Below are 20,676 nucleotides of genomic sequence, written 5' to 3'. Positions count from 1 at the left end.
AGTGCAAAATTTGATACGACCTAAAACTGCTCCTTTAAGATTCATGTATGAAGTGTGCATAGAAACATTTGAAATTTGAAAATTTTGTTGCATCGACTAACGTTCAAGTTTTGAGATTCCATGTACTATAACAAAATTACCTGAAAAACTTAATAGATTCAAGAAATATGCCAGCATGAATCCTGTCGTAAACCTCTGCGAAAGATGGGAGCTTATTTGCACAGCAGCATCACACAGTCATTCGTTGTATAAAAGGTACATTTTTCTAGATTGTCCTTGTTTTCCAGCTATAACTTGGCAATATAATGTTTGGATGGATCTCTTCAACATGGAGTAAATAAATGTTAATTAAAACTACATTTAAAAGTCTGAAGATTAAACGTGTCCAGAGTTACTTTGCAACGACACTTAACTTTGCAAACTACACTTAACTGTGCTGATTAAAATATTTAGTGAGAAGTTGTTTCAGAAGTTATCACATGCAAACATTTCTTTTCATCAAAACGCTACAATTCCAAACGATGCCCAGTTTCTACTCTAATTTAAGGATTGATAAATTAAGATATTAATAGGGTATTTTGTAAATTTTCATATTCTGTATAAGTCATGTCCCAACTATCTGCGATTGTGGGTAATAATGATTGAATGCTTAATAATAAAGCATTCAATCATTTTTTTTTAGAATATTTTAGTATTTTTAAATATTAAAAATATTCAAATGTTGGCACTTTTCCGGACAATTAAGAGTAATAGTAAAAGAATTGCTCATGCTTCTCAATTAAACAAATGTTCCGTTAATGGCATTGTCCAAAAGTTGCGCAACAGTAAAATAGACTCGCGTGAAATCAATGAACTAATAATTCTTGCAACAAAATTGGAGCGAATGTTGGGGAAACAAAAGCTTCTGAAACTTTTTGAACTCCGCCATTATGCTGCTGCAGGTTTTCCCGTCAACATCAAGGAAATGTGATGTTTCCGTCCCCAGAAGAAGAAGAAGAAGAAGAAGAAGAAGAAGAAGAAGAAGAGGTTCACATTTTTCACATGGCGCATCTTCCTCGTGCAGACTCGAGGAACAGCGAAGTGGTTGGCATGGTAACAGGAGTCAGGCGCGCTTGCACATGCGCGTCGACACAACGATGATGTTAATGTCTGGAGATAATGGTGTTTGCAAAAAAATTAAAATAAAATAAATGTGTGTGTTAATGCGCTGAACACACATAGACGGGTATAAAAACATTTTATGCATCAAGACGAATTATTTGAAAAAAAAAAAGAAGACGAAGAAGAAGGGGGGGGGAAAAAAAAGGTGCAATCTTGCGCACATCTGCGCCGAAAGACCTTTCACTGAATATGAAGTGCGCTCGTGATGGGTTTCTAATGGAGGAGGGGCGGAGGTGGGAGCCCTGCGCATCACAGAGTGTGCGTGGACGGCGTGGGCTTCTCCCTTCTCCAGAGCGCACACACGGAGCATCATCACGCGGCTCACAGCAACAGCTTCCTCCATCCTCTTCCTCGCTGTCTCCGGGCTGCAGAGAGGGGCGCTTGCGGGATTTACGGTAAGCATCCATTTAACACTAATTAAACCTCTGAGTCGCTCGTGGCCTCCTGAAGCGGCGGGCACCCCCACCCCCACTTCTCCCCCTCTCCTCTGCGTGTGCGCTTTCTTTCTTTCTCGACGCATTTGAGACAGAATGTGAAAAGAGCGACGGGGCGTGCTCACCAGCGGCTTGCTTCACGCTGAAATCAGGATCGATTTTGTGAATCGAGAGAATCTGATCCAAGTCGTGACGGGGCTGCTGTGATTTCTCAGAATGAGCGCATCTGTCAGGAGATGTTTGGCCGCGTTTGGCGCTCGAGCGGCGCGAAATTGGCCTTGTTAGCGACGTAAGCGGCCTTTATATATAGCTATATATTAATATATGTACACACAGACATCTTGTTGCACATATTTGCTCTTTATTTCATCCTGCTGTTATAAATATAAGCGCAGGTAGTGGAGCCTTTCAGGAACATTTTTAGCGCTTTCTTTGGCTTTTGTGATGTTATCAGGTGTCCAGATGATTTATTTCCACTCAGCGGACGGGAATCTCTGTACTATAAATAAGATGCGTGATGTGAAGACAGGTTGTTCTGGTCGGCCCTGCAGGGAAACTATAAAGCTGATATTGATTGGTTTTTTTTAATGGAGGACAAGCAAGAGGGAGAAACTAATGGAGGCTTGTCAGTCTGAAGAAAAAAATATAGCTATCATTACTCCTCATCATCGTCAGGCCTTCCTCCTCTTCCTTTTCTCTCAGCTGAGTGTCTGTCTGTCTGTCTGTCTGTCTGTCTGTCTGTCTGTCTGTCTGTCTGTCTGTCTGTCTGTCTGTCTGTCTGTCTGTCTGTCTGTCTGTCTGTCTGTCTGTCTGTCTATCTATCTATCTATCTATCTATCTATCTATCTATCTATCTATCTATCTATCTATCTATCTATCTATCTATCTATCTATCTATCTATCTATCTATCTATCTATCTATCTATCTATCTATCTATCTATCTATCTATCTATCACATGTATTCTTTCTCTCTTGTGGCGATACTTTTTTCCAGTTTTTTCTTGTAGTGGATTTCTTTCTTCTCGTCACCTGAAATGGAAAAACCCAAGATGGTTGAGACAGTCCTCCTGAGTCCTGAGCTTTATTATTGCTTGCTGCACAAAGGAGAGAGAGAGCATTACATCAAATCCAAGCACTATGAGCTATTCAAGCTTCAAACTGTCTTTTATAGCACTTTTCTGAATGTACCCACAACTAGCGAGACACTCTCCAAACAGACTGTGATTTAAAATCAATTCTGTCTCGAACTACACAATTTCTTTAGCAACTTCCTCTTTGCTTGCTCTCAGCATATATTATCCCCTTGATGAAATCACAATTGGCTTAAAGTCATTTAAAAGGTCAGCCATAATGAAACATACAACATTTCCGCCACTCCTGCAATCAGATGTTTTGGGGACATTTTGTACCCACTTTGTCCACCGGTATCTTAAAGTAATTCTCTATGCTCTACTCGGAGTGCACTGGGAGAAAAAGTAGCTAAACCGACTCCAACATCTAGGATTTTACCAGATGTATTTTGATTCGATGATGGATTATGATGTATGAGGTCATCTAGAAGTTGGATGGAATTGACTCTAGAAAAACTATTCATACTTGAAAATGGAGGATTTTCAGAGTTATTCATCTCTACAATAGATTACCATCAAGAGAAATAAAGTGTTTGTCAATAGGTACATAGTGAAGAAATGGATGGTTGAAGGAAATGATCTGCAAGTGGGAAACAACATTTGAGAACAAAATGGGGATACAAACTGAAGAGAATGTATTCTTTTTGAGCCATATTCAGTAGTACAGAAATAAGAAAATAACACTGAAACCAAATCTCTACTTGCTGTTCTTGTTTATATAAAGGCTTTAGTATTAGCTACTATGAAAATAAAATTAAAAAAAAGGTTTATTGTTTGACCCATTTTAAACCTCTTAAAGTGAGATGTTAAGTGCCATCAGTACACAAATTACGCAGAAGTTGAAATATATCAAAATATCCAAATTCTTGAACCAGAAACTTGAATTTCTGCCTTAAGCATTCTTTCTCCTAAACTAAAATTAAACTGTATGACCACATAAAATATTCTGCATGCTTAAAGGAAAGCACTCCCAATTTTGTTCAAGTAAGACACCTTTTGGGTGCAGGAACTGGTATAATGGATGTGTGATTATTGCGTCCATCTGGGGTTATTATTAGGTTTGAGTCCTTCAGTTTAGCCTGGCTGACCAGGCCTGGTTGGGTTCCTTTGATCTGTTCTCGTCATGCTGACAGGGAAATCTGCTGCCTCATGGCTGGAAATGCAGCCCAGGACGAAACATAACACATAATTAAATCAACACACACGCAGAAGCTCGCATAAGAGTAGAGTAGTCATTTATTTCACAGTGAAATCAGTTCTTGATACATCCTGGTTGGTCTGACTTGTGGAAAACACGAGGAAAAAATGAGGGATGAAGCACTCAACCATCGATATGAATGTCAAATTATTATTATTATCATTAGTTTTAGTTTTAAGGTATTCATTTTATGTTAATTTTTTCTTTCCAGGATGGAATGACCATGTTCAAAATACTAAAATGGAAAATTTGGTTCACACAGTTCAGCTGATTGCAGATTTTCTTTAATGCATGGGGGTTTGAAACATAGAAGATCAGTGTACACTGGTTGAAATTAGTACTGCAGGTTTCATCTAAATCACATACTTTTTAAAATTATTGTTACTTTTTTTTTTTTAGCAATTTAAAAGCTTCTGACTTAATTCTGGTAAAAAGAAATGACGATGATTTTTGAAATTGGTTGGTTCCCTGGCTTAGATATGGCTTTTAACCACAGGTCATAAAACTTTAATGCAAATAAAGTCAGGGCTTTATTGTCCTCTTACTAAAAGCTTAGTTCATCATTTTAAAACCTAGTTCGCAACTCTTCCTGCAGCACTCAGTTGTGTGTATTTAAACAACAAAAAAAAAAGAATCTTTTTTCATTTTCAACAGCCAAAAAAAAAGCAAGAAATTTGAGACATTTTCCAGCTTTCATTACTGAAGCATGATACTTCCACCACCATGTTTCAACATTCTTAGCTTTTGAAGAGTCTAATTCTCCAACACAAACTATCAGTCTTCGATCAAAGGAAATTGATCAGGATTTCGTGAAATAATTTTACAGAGACTGATATAGAAACGTTACTTTTGAAACCTGAGGCACTTTGGATTGACATGCAAGAATCCTTCTCACCCAGGCCTTAAGGAAGATTTATTCTAACATTTGATGTAACTGGGAGTTTTTAACATTAGTCAGCAGTAGTACTATGTTAATTCTAACCAAGTCACATTGAGGTCTTTTAAATGATGGGCTTGTCATAAATGCATATTTTCAGTAACAACAACCATGCTTGAAGATGCCAAGATGAGGCTTTCAAATGTAAGATCAGTGTTGCAATTTAAAAAGCATGGTGGTGGCAGCATTATGCTGATTGGTTGAATAATGAAGAAGGAGGCCCACATTAAAATTTCTTAACTTCACCTCGCATCACCTAATAGAAACTTTGACATTTTCCAAAACTTTGACTTCCAAATGAGCAAGATTTTGACGCTCTTGCTCATTTGTGGATTTTGCTCTAAAGTCGGATCTGAGCCAAGAGGCCGACCAATTAGAATCAACTAGAAACTGTAAAAATATCCGGCAAATTTGAGTCCAGCAACTTAAATGAACAGAAGAAATTGTATAGATTAGAGGAGGCCAGCAGGTGTTTTTATGGCAAGTCAGTGGAGCCGTCCCATCAGTATTTCAAAGCGTCTTCTGGTTCATTGTGTGTTGTATACCTGCTTACTGTTGAGAAGCACTCTCAGGACTGTTATTACCTGTCAGAGTTTGTTTCTGAAGCACCGGTGAAAGTGCAGCGACATCTCATCATCGTCTGTCTGCTTGTTCGCTGCAGCACAAATTCAAAGTGACATCTCGTCTCATTGCACAGTCACCCCAGGCTCAGTGTGCTAGTACATAAACATATTGATGTGGGGCTCATCTAGCAAATGCAAGAACAAGTTGGTGCCCTAAAAAAACGGTCTTTACACTGCGACATTTATTGGAGATGTGATGTCACAGCAGATGGGGGGGAATCAGGAGTCTGACTGCCAGCTTCTTCTTCTTCTTAATTTCAGGGCTCATTTGCTGTTGCACACGTCTTTGGCAAATTTATTACTTTGCTTTTCTGCTGCTAATTAAATATTGTCAAACATGACATTTAACCGATGAAACAAAGCCGAGCTACTGGCTCACTCTGACTCACTTATTCAGGTTTTCTTCCTTAACTGTGTGGAAAATCGTCTTTTAGTGCTAGATTTGGAGATTTCACGGATCACGATCACAACACAGTGTGCTTCGTTCGAATTCCCCACCGTTGCTTGTCACCTCGAATTGAGTAATCCACAACATTTCCATCAGAAACCATGTACTGTTTGAGGCCAGATGATTTGGCTTGCAATTACAGCTAAGACCTTGGCAGACACTGTGTGGATGCGAGAAAGCATCAGGTTTAATCTAAAGGTGGTTCTATCTGGAAAACACAACTAAGATAAGGCAGACTTTATAGCTTTGCTTGAGGATGAACAAAGATATCATCTTTACACGGTAGGCTTAGCATGTAGAAGCTAAACCTACACTTGAATTTGTAACAACAGAGCACAAGTTTTGCACATTTTGCTTTGTGCAGATAACGTGTTAGAAATTATTTGTATTCGGTAAGCAAGATTGTGTTATTTTGTGTGCCCTAATGAAAAACACTACTAAATGATGCAACTACAGAACTCAACTCAGTCTTTTTTTTTTTCATTTTTATGGCGCAGCAGGCTCATACTGTACAGGTACATTTATCACACTGCTGCACCACGCAAAACTCTACAGTCTTAGGCTTACAGCAAACACGCAAAGGCAAGTAATCTATAAAGCTTTGAAGAGAAGAAGCTCTTAACCTCTTCGGTATTCAGATACAAAGTCTGCAGGATCTAACCCATCTCAGAATTAGCTGGGTGCTGGGGAAACTCGTCCGGATTCTCACAGCCAAACTGAATGTCCCGCCTTTTTTCCCCCTGTATCTCAGCTAACCTGAGTAGCCTTGGCAATCAGCATAAGCCACACTGATCACGCTTATGAAAGCAGCTGGTTTCCCCCTTATTACAAATGGCTCTTGGAACTGATCCAGATATGATGTGGTGACTTGCAGGAGTCCCAGGGATGTTGTTTTCATAATCTGGTGCCATCTGAAGGACTTCTCAATCATGCAGAGGTCCAATTGTTCTACGGTTTAATTATGTGGTGTAAAACCTTTTTTCACTTTATATCTGGTGTCTCCTCAGGAGTACATCAAGTGAGCTGGGAGTAGACTTCCTGGTTTGTCCTGAACACAGGAAGCCCCCATCACCTTCAGAGGCCTCTCCCCTCCATTGCTTCTTCTAAATTGTCTTTAAAATGGAGGACGGCTATCAAAACCGGACTGCTTTCATAAAAGGTGCCAAAGACATTGCGAAAGAAGTCAAGCGGCAGGCCTCAAAGAAAGTCGGCCGCTCGGTGGATCGGATGAGTGACGAGTACAGCAGGAGGTCCTACAGCCGCTTTGAAGAGGACGAGGATGATGACTACCCTATGCAGGGGAGCCAGGATGGAGGCTACTACCGCAGCGACAGCCAGGCCGCCAACGACGATGAGGGTGGCCACAGTGACTCCACCGAGGGCCACGACGAGGACGACGAGATCTACGAGGGGGAGTACCAAGGAATCCCCAGGGCCGATTCTGGGAAAGGCGACCTGGCCGGAGGTCCTGGATCAATAACAGCCGGGGCTCAGCAGTTCAAAGATGTCGGGGCGTCCGAGGCGGCAAGGCGGAAGGACCAGGAGGAGCTGGCTCAGCAGTACGAGACCATCTTACAGGAATGTGGCCACGGGAAGTTCCAGTGGAGCCTGTACTTCGTGCTGGGGCTGGCACTGATGGCCGACGGCGTGGAAATCTTCGTGGTGGGGTTTGTCCTCCCCAGTGCAGAGAAGGACATGTGTCTGTCTGAGCCCAGCAAAAGCATGCTTGGTAAGACTCTAATGGTGATCATTTCTGAGGGAACGTCCTCCTGTGTGTCAGAGACCAGTGTACCTGTTCAAGTCCTATTTAAAACACCTCAGTGACTCAATGTTGCGCTTGGCGACATGTTCCTTCATCACACTGTTCACACGTGTACTGATTATTTTGAGTCGGTTCCACATAAACCAATAGAGTCTTTGGGGAGTTTTCAACTCTAGCTGCGTCAGGGGTCTTAGTTTGATTTATAATTAATGGGTTAGAGACTTACGTTGTCAGGAATGATGCCGCACACTTTCCTGAAAAATAGATTCCCATAGATCCATCTCGGTTTATGCACTGTGAAAATATTGGGAGATAACCTAGAGAAGGAACAAGAGCAAGATAAAAAAGTAATTTCCCAAATATTACTGATTGTTTTCCTGCCAAGCCAGCTATGGCAATTTAATTGATGCAGAACAACAAATTTGTAAGGGCAAATATTTCAATTGTTAAATTCAAATGTGGCGTATCCCTTCGAACTGCTGGTGTAAGATGCTTCAGGAAAGAGATTCAAACAACTTCACAGCAAATGATATTATTTGAAACTGCATTTGAAACTGAAAATCCCAATCAAGAAGAAATCTTGGCCTATTTGTTGAAATCCCGGTTGATCTTTAAACTCAGTTTCTTCTTTTTTTTTTTTACAGTGCATTTACAGAACCATATTAGCATTATTCAATGTATAGAACCTACTTTCAAATGAGTTTTGAATCCATACCTTCCCTTATTTAATAAACCCCAGTGTAAGAATTCAGCTTAGAAATAAGCTCCAACCACACTTGGTAGCAATCAAACACTACACAAGTAAAGGACATAATATCAAAGATTAATAAGACAGCGAATTAGTAATTTTGCTCAGAATTGGCTGATAGAAACAAGTATGTAAACATCAAATGTTGAAAGCCAACACATTTTGTTTGCTCTCCTGACAGGCCTCATCGTGTATTTTGGGATGATGGTTGGGGCTTTCCTCTGGGGGGCGATGGCGGACCGGATAGGCCGTCGGCAGTCCCTCATCATCTCTCTGTCCATCAACAGCATCTTCTCCTTCTTCTCGTCCTTCGTTCAGGGTTACAGCACTTTTCTGTTTTGCCGCCTCCTCTCAGGTGTTGGGTAATTGCACCTTTAACTCTTTTTGTGAATTCCTCTCTCTAGAGAGTATTTTTGATGTTTGGGTGTCCAGTTTATGACGCCAAATCAATGTAAAATTGTCTTACAATATCCCCTAAGAGAACAGTATTTGTCATGTAGAGTTTTATTGTTATTCCAGTATTTTCCACTTCACTGAACTGGTGAATTGAAAGGTCAACATCATTCCCAGTGAGTTACAACCAATAACCTACTCAGTGAGCACACAGGGCAGAAGAAGAAGCTCGAGTCATCCCTTATGTCTTTATATTTTGCTTCCAAGCAGCCAGACTTCGTAATCCTATAAAATCTTCTTCATCATTCATTTTTAAAGCTGCTTAGAAGAATGTTTTTCTTCCATAAATCAGACATGACTATGGTCTTAAACTGTTGTGTCTACACATGACAGGCAACTGAGAGAAGAATTGATTTTAAATCTCTAACCACTTTATTACTGGCAGCCAGTAATAAATATTCAATATTCAATTCATTCCTAGTTTTTTGAGTTTCTAAATGAAAAATAGCAACAATGATACATTCTGGTATGTACTAAAAAAGAACAGCATTTTTGTATTGATTCTTCGAGGCTCCAGGCAGATCAATCATCTAAAGGTCAAGCTGCTCCTGGGTTTCAGGTTTTTGCTTGTCTCTTTTTGTTTATTAGCGCAAAGAGCCACAAAAAACTCTCACTGGGAATAATGTACCTGTACAACAAGGCTAGTAACAAAGCTCCTAAAGGTCAATGACAAAACAGGCCGCATATAAAGTTATTTATTACGAGCAGACTGGAAATTAACATTGGATGATGTTCAGCTCAGGGTAAATTAGTTGAAAAGAATTTGTAACCTTTTAAAGACGCCCAGGAAGTCATGGTAAGTTTTACTCTTTAAACAAAATCAGAAACGTCTGTGTCCTTGGCAGCGGAATAAATAGCAACTATGAATGATTTAAAGCAACAATAGAAGGTTTTTTTGGTACAGAATGAGACAGCAAAACAAACACCATAAGAGTCAAACTCTCACTGCCCAACAGTCACTGTTGTCTTGTGTCACTAGTCCAGATAATATCGGTGGTCTTAAATAACTTCCTGCTGCAACATTTCTGATTAAAATGGCTGGAATATCTCCTCAATCTGTCAGCAAGCTAAGCAGAAATGGATTATTGATCCATTCATCGCAAACAAATATGATGAAGCAGGAAAATTTCTGAAAACACCCAGGACAGTGGCAGTGTTAATAAGGACCACTACCCAAAATGCATTCTGGCATTTTGGGGTATAAAGTGAATAAATTCAAAATATTTATACTTTCCTGTACTCCCCAATGCTGACCTTTGGACTCTAACTTTTACAGAATTGGTGGTTCAATCCCCATCGTGTTCTCCTACTACTCTGAATTTCTGTCCCAAGAGAAGCGCGGCGAGCACCTCAGCTGGCTCTGCATGTTCTGGATGATTGGAGGAATTTATGCGTCCGCCATGGCCTGGGCCATCATCCCACACTATGGTGAGCATGGAAATACAAATGATCAAGACACAGGAATGTATATATACATTTGTATAAAGGTTACCTCTATTCTGCTGCCCTACTCTGCCAACATTTTGTTAGATGTGATTCTTTTTAAAATTGTTTTAGTTTTACATGCAAGAATTCTTCTCACCCAAAGGCCTTAAGGAAGATTAAAGCCTGCACTACGACTTGCAAATTAGTATAATTTTTATGTAATCTTGCAAGGATCCTGGTTTGCCTTGTTTTCAACTCATTGTAGCCCTTTGTGGTTGTAAGGCAAGTTTAATTAGCCTACTCTATGACCCCTCATTTTCACTCAAAATCAAAAACAGCATTGCTTGTTTTTTTCAGCAAGTGTCACATTTATTGCAAACAATGGAGGTACTTATAACACCCACTAACCAAGTGACTCAGTAACGTGAACATACATCAAATATGTGGAGCTGCTAAATCTGGTTTACTCTCACCAAATGATCCAAAACATGTAGGCGGTATTTTTGCAGAGATCCATTTTCATCCAAACACCATCTGGTTAATTATTGCATGTTACACACAGTCACTGGCAAAAACTGTTTGTGTGCTCAAACTCACTCCTATGAGCAAATAATGACAAGATATTTTGTATTTATATTGGGTTTCAGCAAGTTAACTCACCAATACAAGTTTTGACTTTATATTCACTTTTGGTTGTAACAAATTTTCCTGTTTTTGTTTGGTTAAATATCTTTTGTTGTTATTTGTCTTTACTTCCAAGGGTGGAGCTTCCAGATGGGCTCAGCGTATCAGTTCCACAGCTGGCGAGTGTTTGTGTTGGTCTGTGCGTTTCCTTCTGTTGCAGCCATCGCTGCACTCAACGCCATGCCTGAGAGCCCACGCTTCTACTTAGAGGTGTGCATAACAGATGACAGGCAGTCTGTTTAGAGCTCCACACCTTGTTTGAGATTTTACCGATGAAAAAGTTGGTGGAATATCGATGCATTTTAAGTTTTCTTCGTCAGAAGTGACACGTCTTTAATTTCTTTCTCAAAACAGAATGGGAAGCATGATGAAGGCTGGATGATTCTGAAGCAAGTTCATGACACAAACATGAGAGCCAAAGGATACCCAGAGAAGGTGTTCACTGTGAGTATCCTTGAGAAATAATTGCTGCAATCACTGAAAACAAAAGTTAAAAAAACGCAAAGGTGACGGACAACAAACATCAGTTCAGAAATGCTGGCTGGGAAAAACATCTTGTAATCCGGCACTTACCTGAATCATTATAGTGCAACATTCAAAATGTATTGTGTCATATAATTTATATTTTGCATATATACAGTTTGATTGACTTCTAGACTCTGAAGGCTCAGAAACTGAACTTTAAGATTACAGTAAGGAGCTTAAATCTTATTTTATCAGTCAAATCAAATTGGTTTTTATTTGTGTGGTACCAAATTATATCAACATAAAAAGATGGTTAACATTTAATAAACTATAGACCATCATTTGAAAACTGCTTTTTGTCAGTGAAGATCTGAAGTATGTAACTTTGACAAGAAAAAAAAAAGAGAGAATTTTAATGAGGCAAATATTTTCTCTCTACTTAGTTTTTATGAGATAAGCTTAAGCCAGCAAGGTTTCCAAACATATTTCCTAAATTGGCCACTATGAAAGCCTCTCACTGTCTTGTGTCTGATTACTCCAAGGTCACCACAATAAAGACTGTGAAGCAGGTTGATGAGTTTGTGGACATTGGCACAGACACCCCCGTCTGGCAGCGCTACAGACTGAAGATCATGAGTCTCTCCCAACAGGTCAGTAAAACCTGTTGTCAGAGGTAAAAATGTGCTTTTTTAAAACCCAGGCTGTTTTTTTTTTGTCACACTCTGCAGCACAACCACAGTACTGTGACACAGTTCTGTTAGATTTTGATGCATTCAGCCTACTCTCTGCTAAATGCGACGCCTACACCCTCCGTCCTGAATAAATAACACTTACCAACGAGGGTTGGAACTCAGTTTTGATTCTCAAAATTTGTTCTCACTCTCGTAGAAGCATGCAGAGCTTAGAAATTATCTTCAGAGAGATACGGCTTTATTTCTTTTAAATGAATCTTGTTTCTTCTCTCGTCACATGCTGCAGATACGGAACAACATTCTTGCCTGCTTTAGCCCTGAATACAAACGGACCACCTTTATGCTCATGGCTGTTTGGTTCAGCATGTCTTTCAGGTAAACAGAAGAGACCCGTCACTGTTCATGTAGTGTCTCATATATATCATGCTTATTTTTTGTGCATCTTCCATCTGTCTTGTCTTCAAAAAACCTTGCAGCTACTACGGGCTGACAGTGTGGTTCCCTGACATGATCAAGTACATCCAGAAGCAGGAATATGAATCACGGACAAAGACCTTCACCAAGGAGCGAGTGGAGCATGTCACTTTTAACTTCACTCTGGAAAACCAAGTCCATCGCGATGGATACTATTTTAATGACAAGTAGGGCTTTCTTCTTATTCTGACATGTAGCCAAATGGGACATCAGCCTCTCCCAGTTGTAAACCACCTTGTTTCTTTGATTATGCAACATAGCAAGTGTCCATAAGTAAAAATGTATCAAGAAAAATCCTTCCAGCTGCTAATAATCTAAAATCATAGAGAATACTTGGCCAAAGATTCTTATGTTTCTGCCAGAAACTGAGAAAGAAAAAGACAATTGAGAATTTAAAGCTTTTGGATCATTGTGTAAACTTTTATACTGATCATAAATCAATTATGAATCATTTCAAAAGCTTTTAAACTTTGCGAAAATCATCATTTTGATGCATTCAGCCTACTTAAAGTGCACGATTTAACATAATAAAACAGGGATAGGAGCACTGACGCGCTGTGAATGCTTTTTCCAAAATGTAATCTGACTACATTACATTTAGTCAAATTAATGTAATGTACACATTTGTCTGAAAAGTCCAACTCTTAAAGGTGGAATAACTAATATAAGTTAGTTATTCAAAAGTGTAGTGCAACTGAGTTATTTAAAGCTTGTCTGTGCAGGTTCCTCAGCCTGAAGATGAAGTCCATGGTGTTTGAAGACTCAGTGTTTGAGGAGTGCTACTTTGAGGACGTCACCTCCACACACACATTCTTCAGGAACTGCACCTTCATCGCCAGCTTGTTTTACAACACAGGTAAATATAGCAAATATTAGTTCAATGGAATTTGGTGGGGAGTGTGGTTTTTATGTTAAAACTGTTGTCCGGTCATGCTTCAAGACAACATAATGTAATTATTGTAATGTAATTATAATGTCAATGTGATATTTTGTCTTTATCCCTTAAGTCTCCCCTGCAAAACAAAACAAAACAAAACAAAACAAAACAAAACAAAACAAAACACGTACTATTTTACAAGACTGTGTGTCTTTTTTTTATTTCTCTAATTCATCAAGATGGAAATTAGTATAGAAAAGAAGATCTGAGAAAATATTTATTTGGAATGTTACTATTACTGATAATAATAATGTAATATTACACAAACAAGAAGGATTGCAGTAAGTCAAGAGGAAGACCAATTCTACTCAAGTCAGTAAATTGTTTTCTGGATTTTTAAAAAATAAACACAAAGGGAACAAATACTTACATTTACAGTTTACATTTATCCATGGAAATTAGATTGCTCCAAATTAATACACATAAACAAATCATCCGATTTCACAGTGAAACACCCAGAAAAAGAAGAGCAGCGAGAAACAACAACAGAAACCTTGTGATGCTTGTTACCCCGGGTTACTCTTCAGCTGCACCGATCGTAACCAAATCCAGCACAGGGATTGGACGAGACGCAGCTCTTTGAGCTTCAGAGAGCATCAATCAAACAGGGAACACGAGACAAACTTATCCGTGTGGGCGGAGACAGACTCCCTGTGACCGTCCTCTGCTCGTGGTTTTGATTCCTGCCAAAGGTCTAAATCAACGTGTCAGAGTTGAAGCTGGGAATCACATCTGAGAGCCTCTAACGCTTCTTTCGCCAACATTTTGTAGCCCTTCATTCTGAGCTGTGGCAGATTTATTCACGCCTATTTTTCTCAGGGAAAGCAGCAACCTCTTTCCTCTCACGCTTGAAGCCAACAACAGCTTTTATTTCCGTCACTCGTCCAAAAAGCTTTTTTTTTTAAGCACTGGATGACTGTAGTTTTAAATTACTCTGGTATTTTTGGCTGCTGCATAACCATGGCAGCTTTTCGTTGCTATGGTTGTTCATGAAAATAACGAATCAGAAGTGAGCGGGATGGTTCTGAAGGGATGCCAGAACCATCCCGCTGGTTCCCTTTCCAGTGGGACGGCCACCATAAATTTACACAGACAATAGAATGGTTTTAGATGAAAGCATTTTGTTTTAGAATGGCCTAATTAAAGTCCAGGCATAAACCCAATTGGGAATGTGTGGCAAGACTTGAAAGGGGAGCTTGATTTCTGATTTCCATCCAATCAGTTGAGAGAGATGTCTTCTTCTGGTTAGATACTGACTTTAGATAAAAGCTCCATAAAAACCCACATATGTACTCTAAACCCTAAAACAACTTCTGTCTAAGCAACGACAGGCAGTTTATTGACTCATCTAAGGTCAAAAAACAAGTCAGTCATTCCCATTTTTTAAAATAAAATGCAAATTACTGCTTGCCGTACTAAAAAAAAATGTGATAGGGAGTGCACCAAAGTATTTTTTTGCAATATTTTAAGAGTCGTTCTTATTCGCCTTAGATGTGAGTCTCTGAGGTTGCAAAAATTATGCAGCTTCTTTCTCTCCTCAGATTTGTTCAAGTACAGGTTTATCAACTGCAAGCTGATCAACAGCACGTTCCTCCACAACAAAGAGGGCTGCATGCTGGACTTCAGCGACGACTTCAACAACGCCTACATGATATACTTTGTCAACTTCCTTGGCACACTAGCTGTGCTCCCCGGGAACATTGTGTCTGCGCTTTTGATGGACAAAATCGGCCGTTTGAGGATGCTGGGTAGGAAAACGCAATCCAGTTTGAATGTCTACATTTGGAATGTCTGCAAAATTGATTTCAAAGTTCTGTTTTTTTTTTCTCCTTCCCCAGCGGGATCTAGCGTCATATCCTGCGTCAGCTGCTTCTTCTTGATATTCGGTAACAGCGAGTCGGGGATGATCGCCCTCTTGTGTCTGTTTGGTGGTATCAGCATCGCCTCGTGGAACGCCCTGGATGTGATAACGGTGGAGCTGTACCCCTCAGATAAAAGGTAGCACAACAGCAGCACAAAACAGCTTCGGAGTTAGTATGGAAACCCCTCTGACTGAGGTACCAGAAGTGAAAACTTATTCATTTGCTTTAAATCTTTTTTGTTGGGATAAATCCTGAAGTTTTTTACACTTAAAACGAGCAGTCTATGATTCTAAAACGATGTTTGGTAAGTGTTTTTACATCTAAAAAGTTTTCACAGATTTTTATGCTACATCATTATGACACCAAACTGGAGCATTTTCTGCCATGTATACAAACGTCACTGGTTAAGGATTTCAGTACCGGAGCCTTTTCTGGGTGAATGAGTCATAGGTCAGAAGTAATGGATGTAGAAAAGAAAAAAATATTCTGAAAATTGGCAGGTACTGGATTGAAGATGGGGAAAAAGCATTAAGTCTCCTGCAAAGAAAAAAAACCAAAACATGAAGAAATCATGAAATGACCTTCAGAAAGCCTAAGGAAAGATTTTTAAGGAGATGACAAGAAAGCATTAATACTCAGATGCAAAAAGAGGAATGGTTTAGGACTTTTGCACAAAACTTTATGTTAAAATACTCTGCTCTCTGTTCTTGTCTTCAGGACCACAGCGTTCGGTTTCCTGAACGCCCTCTGCAAACTGGCAGCTGTTCTGGGCATCAGCATCTTCCAGTCGTTCGTGGGCATCACTAAGGCCGTGCCCATCTTATTCGCCGGCGGAGCACTCGCCGCCGGCAGTTTCCTCGCGACAAAGCTGCCTGAGACGAGAGGCCAGGTGTTGCAGTGAGGCCGACGACCAGCAGCAGGCAGCAGAGTTCGGCCGGAGGGAGAGAGAGAGCGAAAGGCCTGAACATCCCAGAGAGCTTCAGCGCTGCCCGTTCGTTTCACAGCAACAGCAGAGACTGCCTGCCCCCCTATTGTGAGCCCAGAATCCTTTGAAATGTGGATCGCATCGTTCAATGTCAGGTATTAAAGAAGAGCCAACATTTTTTATTTTTTTTTTTTAGAAAACCTGCACAAAATCTCAATACCTGTGGCTTATTTTCAGCTGCTCTGACAGGTATTACAAAAGTCTAATCCTACAAAGGTGGTTCAATATGTGTTTGTACTAAGATGTGGTCACAGTGGAATGGCAGAAAAAACTGAAAAGAAGAAGCATTTGTTGGTGGAAAGATGAAATTGCAGCGTTCTTCTTTACTCGTGTGTCTTAATCTCCATGACTGGTTTACAGAGCTGTTACTTATTTCGTTGTTGTCAAAGTAGTTCAGCTCATCACTGCCAGACCCACTGGGAGCAGGTATTACCCACAAAAACCCACTAAAACGTTTCAGTAAAGCTGACTTCCTCAGACAGACGGACATGCATTTCACAGGATTCTTGGTTAGATCCGGTTCCTCAGTGTCAAGCCGATGTTTACCCTCCCTGTTGTGTAACAGTGTGTGGATGTTCATGGGTGAGAGGGATGGATTTGGGTCAAATGTTTATGTGTGAGAGGAGAACATTGTGGTGTGCTTTTTGTCTGCATTAGTTGTGTGTTTTAAGGGAGCCACTTGTGTTTGAGCTTTTGTGGATGGAACAACTGCGAGGTTGAAATGTTTGTTTTAGGTGAAAATCAGGTTTTGGAGTTAGCTTCACAGAAAGGTTAATGTACATCGATCTGATTGACTGCTTGTTTCTATGTAGGCAGAATGTGTTTATATTTTGATTTATTGTAGTCATAAAGATTCAATACAACTCTCTTTGTCATCTTATGTCCTCAGACTCAGGAGGAAATCCCGGGCCTGAATCAGGTCGAGTTAGTTTTACTCTGAAGTTGTTTTGTTTCTTATTGTGTTCATAATTCCCCAATTTGATTTTTTTTGTCCTTGAGGTCAGTGATTGATTTGCAGATATCAAGACACACTGTGATATTATATTAAAATGATTACAATTAGTTCTAAAACTGCAAATAAAACTCTGCATCTTTAAATTCCAGTAAAACAGAACCCAAAATCTATTCAGGATGACACTTACGAGCGCACCAGTCCAGGATGTGCCGCTTCAAACGTCATACTATTCAACAGCTAGTACTGCTGCAGCTCTTTCTTTGGCATGGAAAGCTGTTAGCTAATGTTTGAGCACATGGTGCAGAGCATGCCACATGACACAGACAGACAGACAACCGCAGCAGTTTCTACTTGGGATCAGATCAAGTCCTGCCTTATCACCTTTTAACTTCATTAAACCAATGGGACCAACACTAAAAAAAACAGGCAGCAAAGCATATAAGGAAGGTATGAGTTAATTTTAAGGGCTCCTGTTCAGTCATTCCTCACCGTACAAATTTTTTGTTGAAAAATATTCGCTCACTCCACCGCTCTCCAACTTACAAAGCGGATTGAACTTATTGCTGATTCTTGGCGTCGTTTGTCTTGACGTTTTACATCATCATGTGTGCTGACAATCAGTGAGTGTGAGATTTTGACCTTAACACATCCTCTAAATTGTACACGTGTGTTTACTAGTAGCGTACTGTTATTTTATAGTTGCGGGCGGCATGAAATTAAATCTGCAAAAGAACGAGGAGGTGAATTTCTAAAAGAATAAATTAACAAGTAGGAGAAGGTTCTTATTACGAATAAAGATAATTACTTTCACATAATTGTTTACTACTACACATATTTTTTAAAGTAAAGAAAAAAATGTAGTTCATAAACTTGTTTTTAAATTCCTCTATTTTTTCTATTTATAGTTGTATTAATATATTATATTGATATAAAAGTACTCAACAGTAGCTTATACTTTTTTTTTTTCCATTAGCGAAGTGGACTTGCCCAAAATCTAAATGATCTTTGAAACACAACATAAGAATACGTTTTAAAAGATTAGGGCTTAAAGTAAAGGAAATAACTGCACAATATAAACTTATAAACACTACAGACTGTTTATTTTTAATGTCATTCCAAAGTCAGACCGCTACTGACTTCTGTTAGCATAGCTTAGCATAGTAAATGTGGTGCAAACATATTAGCACTGGAAGTGCAAGTCTGTCAGACGTTCAGTAACTTTATAAAACTACATTTATTCTTTCACATATGGTCAAAAACTGTTGCTAGTTCATGTGCATCCAGCGTTAGCCATGTAGCATAGCTAGCTAATACAGCAAGTTGTGAAAGCAGCAGATAAAAATGACAGGAGTTATTTCTTAAAAAGTCATTGAGGTTCTTCATGCTCCATGTATTAATTTTTTTTTAGCATCTTTTGTACCTCCCATAAAACCAGCTTTTTTGACAAACCTCAGTTAAAACATTTTATTTTATTTTTTACAACTACAATGCTAAGTGAAGCTAGCTGTTTATTGAATCGAATACTGGAGCTTATTTCAATAGAAACTGACCGAATGGAAAACAAAATCACTAAACTTGGTGGTTCACACGTTTAGTTAGTTAGATTTTTTCCATCAGTATAGATTATAATGTCTTTGAAAAGGCCTTAAATGAAGCCGACTTCAGAGACATGACCTGACTGATTAAACGCAAGGCAACACCGTGACTAAAATCCAGAGGTGGGGACCCGAGTCGCATGACTTGGACTCGGCTCATTGAAATCAAGACATGAGACTTGACTTGAAAAAATGCAAATATTCCCAAATCCAAAATTTGACAGGTAGGGGTATATTTAAAGACAATCTATGCTGAGAAAAACACTATTGACAACAAAGCAAGTGTTTACTGCAGCCAGTGTGTTGTACTGTTTTTACAGTTATAACTCTTCAAATAGCGGTGTGATGGTCGTTGAAATACCATCTCCAAGTGATATAATATCTTAGTGGTATAATTTTGCTAGAAAACAAATCAAAACCCAGGTATCTTGCTATCCTTCAGAAATTGCTGTGAAAGTAAAAAATTGTACAATTGTAAGGACGTAACGCTGTGGGTGTTTCTGGATGACACATGGTCTATCATTTACATTTAGCATAATTGGAACATTATTAAAAAAAAAACAAGCCAAAAATTAAAAAACGACTTGAAATTCCAAGCTCCCGACTTGAGGACAAAGACCCGAAACTTACTTAAAACTTACAAAGTAGTGACTTGGTGACACCTGTGCTAAAATCCTTTTTCTTTTTTACCCGTCAGATTTCTGTATGCAGCCGATCTTGACGCATGTTTGTATCGTATTGTCTAATCTCTTGGATGTTCTGTATGCCAGCTGTTTTTGTCTAAAGCAAGAGAAGCAGTGTTTTTGTTGTATGATGACATAGGTATGTTGCTTGCAATGATTGTTCTTTATCAAACTGGGGTCAACGTTGGTTGAACTTATGTGACAGTCAGTCGATGGTAACTGTGCTCCTTGTACAGCTTGGACCCAAGTTACCTCAAGACACTCATATTGTTTATTAATAAATATCTGAGTATGATGCTGCTTGAAACACATCAATCTTGTCAGATATACAAGATAGGGAAGGCCGGGAAGAGGCAATAGTAACGGGGAGCCAAAAATATGCATAAATTAACAAAAAGTTAGACGTCACATGAACCTACTTGTTTGAGTTTATAAAATAAAAGAGGACAGGTAAGCAAAAAGAAAGGCCATGACTTATTAAAAAGTTTTCCTGTTAAAGTTTAAGCTCCTGTCCAAAATGTAACCAACTGTTGCTATCTGTAAAATCTATACATGTACAAATGAAAAACTTATTTCTGGTTTGAGTTTTATGGCAGCATATAGACACCAGAATTACTTGCCTTGATTATGGTGGTCTGTTAAAGGTGTTTTCATGGCATGATATTTGTCTGATCAACTCATATGAACATTCAAATGGGTTCTGAATGACTTGTTTACCGAAAAAAAGAAAAAAAAAGGAATCAACCCATCCCGGAACAACACTCATTTGCAGAGAACAGCGAGAATCCTTCATTTTCTGTGGGATAACAGGAGTTTACATTTGTGTTTTATTCAGTTTGACTCTGATCTGTTTATTAACTAATAAAGGTTCTTCTCTAAATGTAAGTTCACTTCAAAATTCAGTGTATTGTGTGTGGAAACTGTAAATGTTTCTATGTAAAAGTATGGACTTTGTGGGAAAAAAAAAGCTCAAGAAAACGATTCTAAAAAGTTAAATATGAAAAAAAAATCTATTATGTGTTGT

The 20,676-nt window shown here is 39.1% G+C and overlaps 1 protein-coding gene across 1 annotated transcript; it reads left to right on the top strand.

The window, feature by feature from the left end:
* Positions 1–1,414: 1,414 nt before the first annotated feature.
* LOC129375048 (synaptic vesicle glycoprotein 2A-like) lies at positions 1,415–20,428 on the top strand. Its single transcript, XM_055053859.1, has 13 exons — positions 1,415–1,556; positions 6,940–7,661; positions 8,624–8,804; positions 10,172–10,323; positions 11,081–11,214; positions 11,359–11,448; positions 12,012–12,119; positions 12,448–12,536; positions 12,638–12,802; positions 13,358–13,491; positions 15,114–15,320; positions 15,411–15,570; positions 16,152–20,428. The coding sequence occupies exons 2-13, from the start codon at positions 7,052–7,054 to the stop codon at positions 16,333–16,335; spliced, it is 2,214 nt and encodes a 737-aa protein (XP_054909834.1). The 5' UTR covers positions 1,415–1,556; positions 6,940–7,051; the 3' UTR covers positions 16,336–20,428.
* The last annotated feature ends 248 nt before the right edge of the window (positions 20,429–20,676 follow it).

This window comes from Poeciliopsis prolifica, unplaced genomic scaffold, assembly GCF_027474105.1.
Source record: "Poeciliopsis prolifica strain line A6 unplaced genomic scaffold, Auburn_PproV2 SCAFFOLD038, whole genome shotgun sequence".
Lineage (NCBI taxonomy): Eukaryota > Metazoa > Chordata > Actinopteri > Cyprinodontiformes > Poeciliidae > Poeciliopsis > Poeciliopsis prolifica.
Note: the sequence above shows the minus strand (reverse complement) of the source record. Positions and strands in the feature narration are given on the sequence as shown.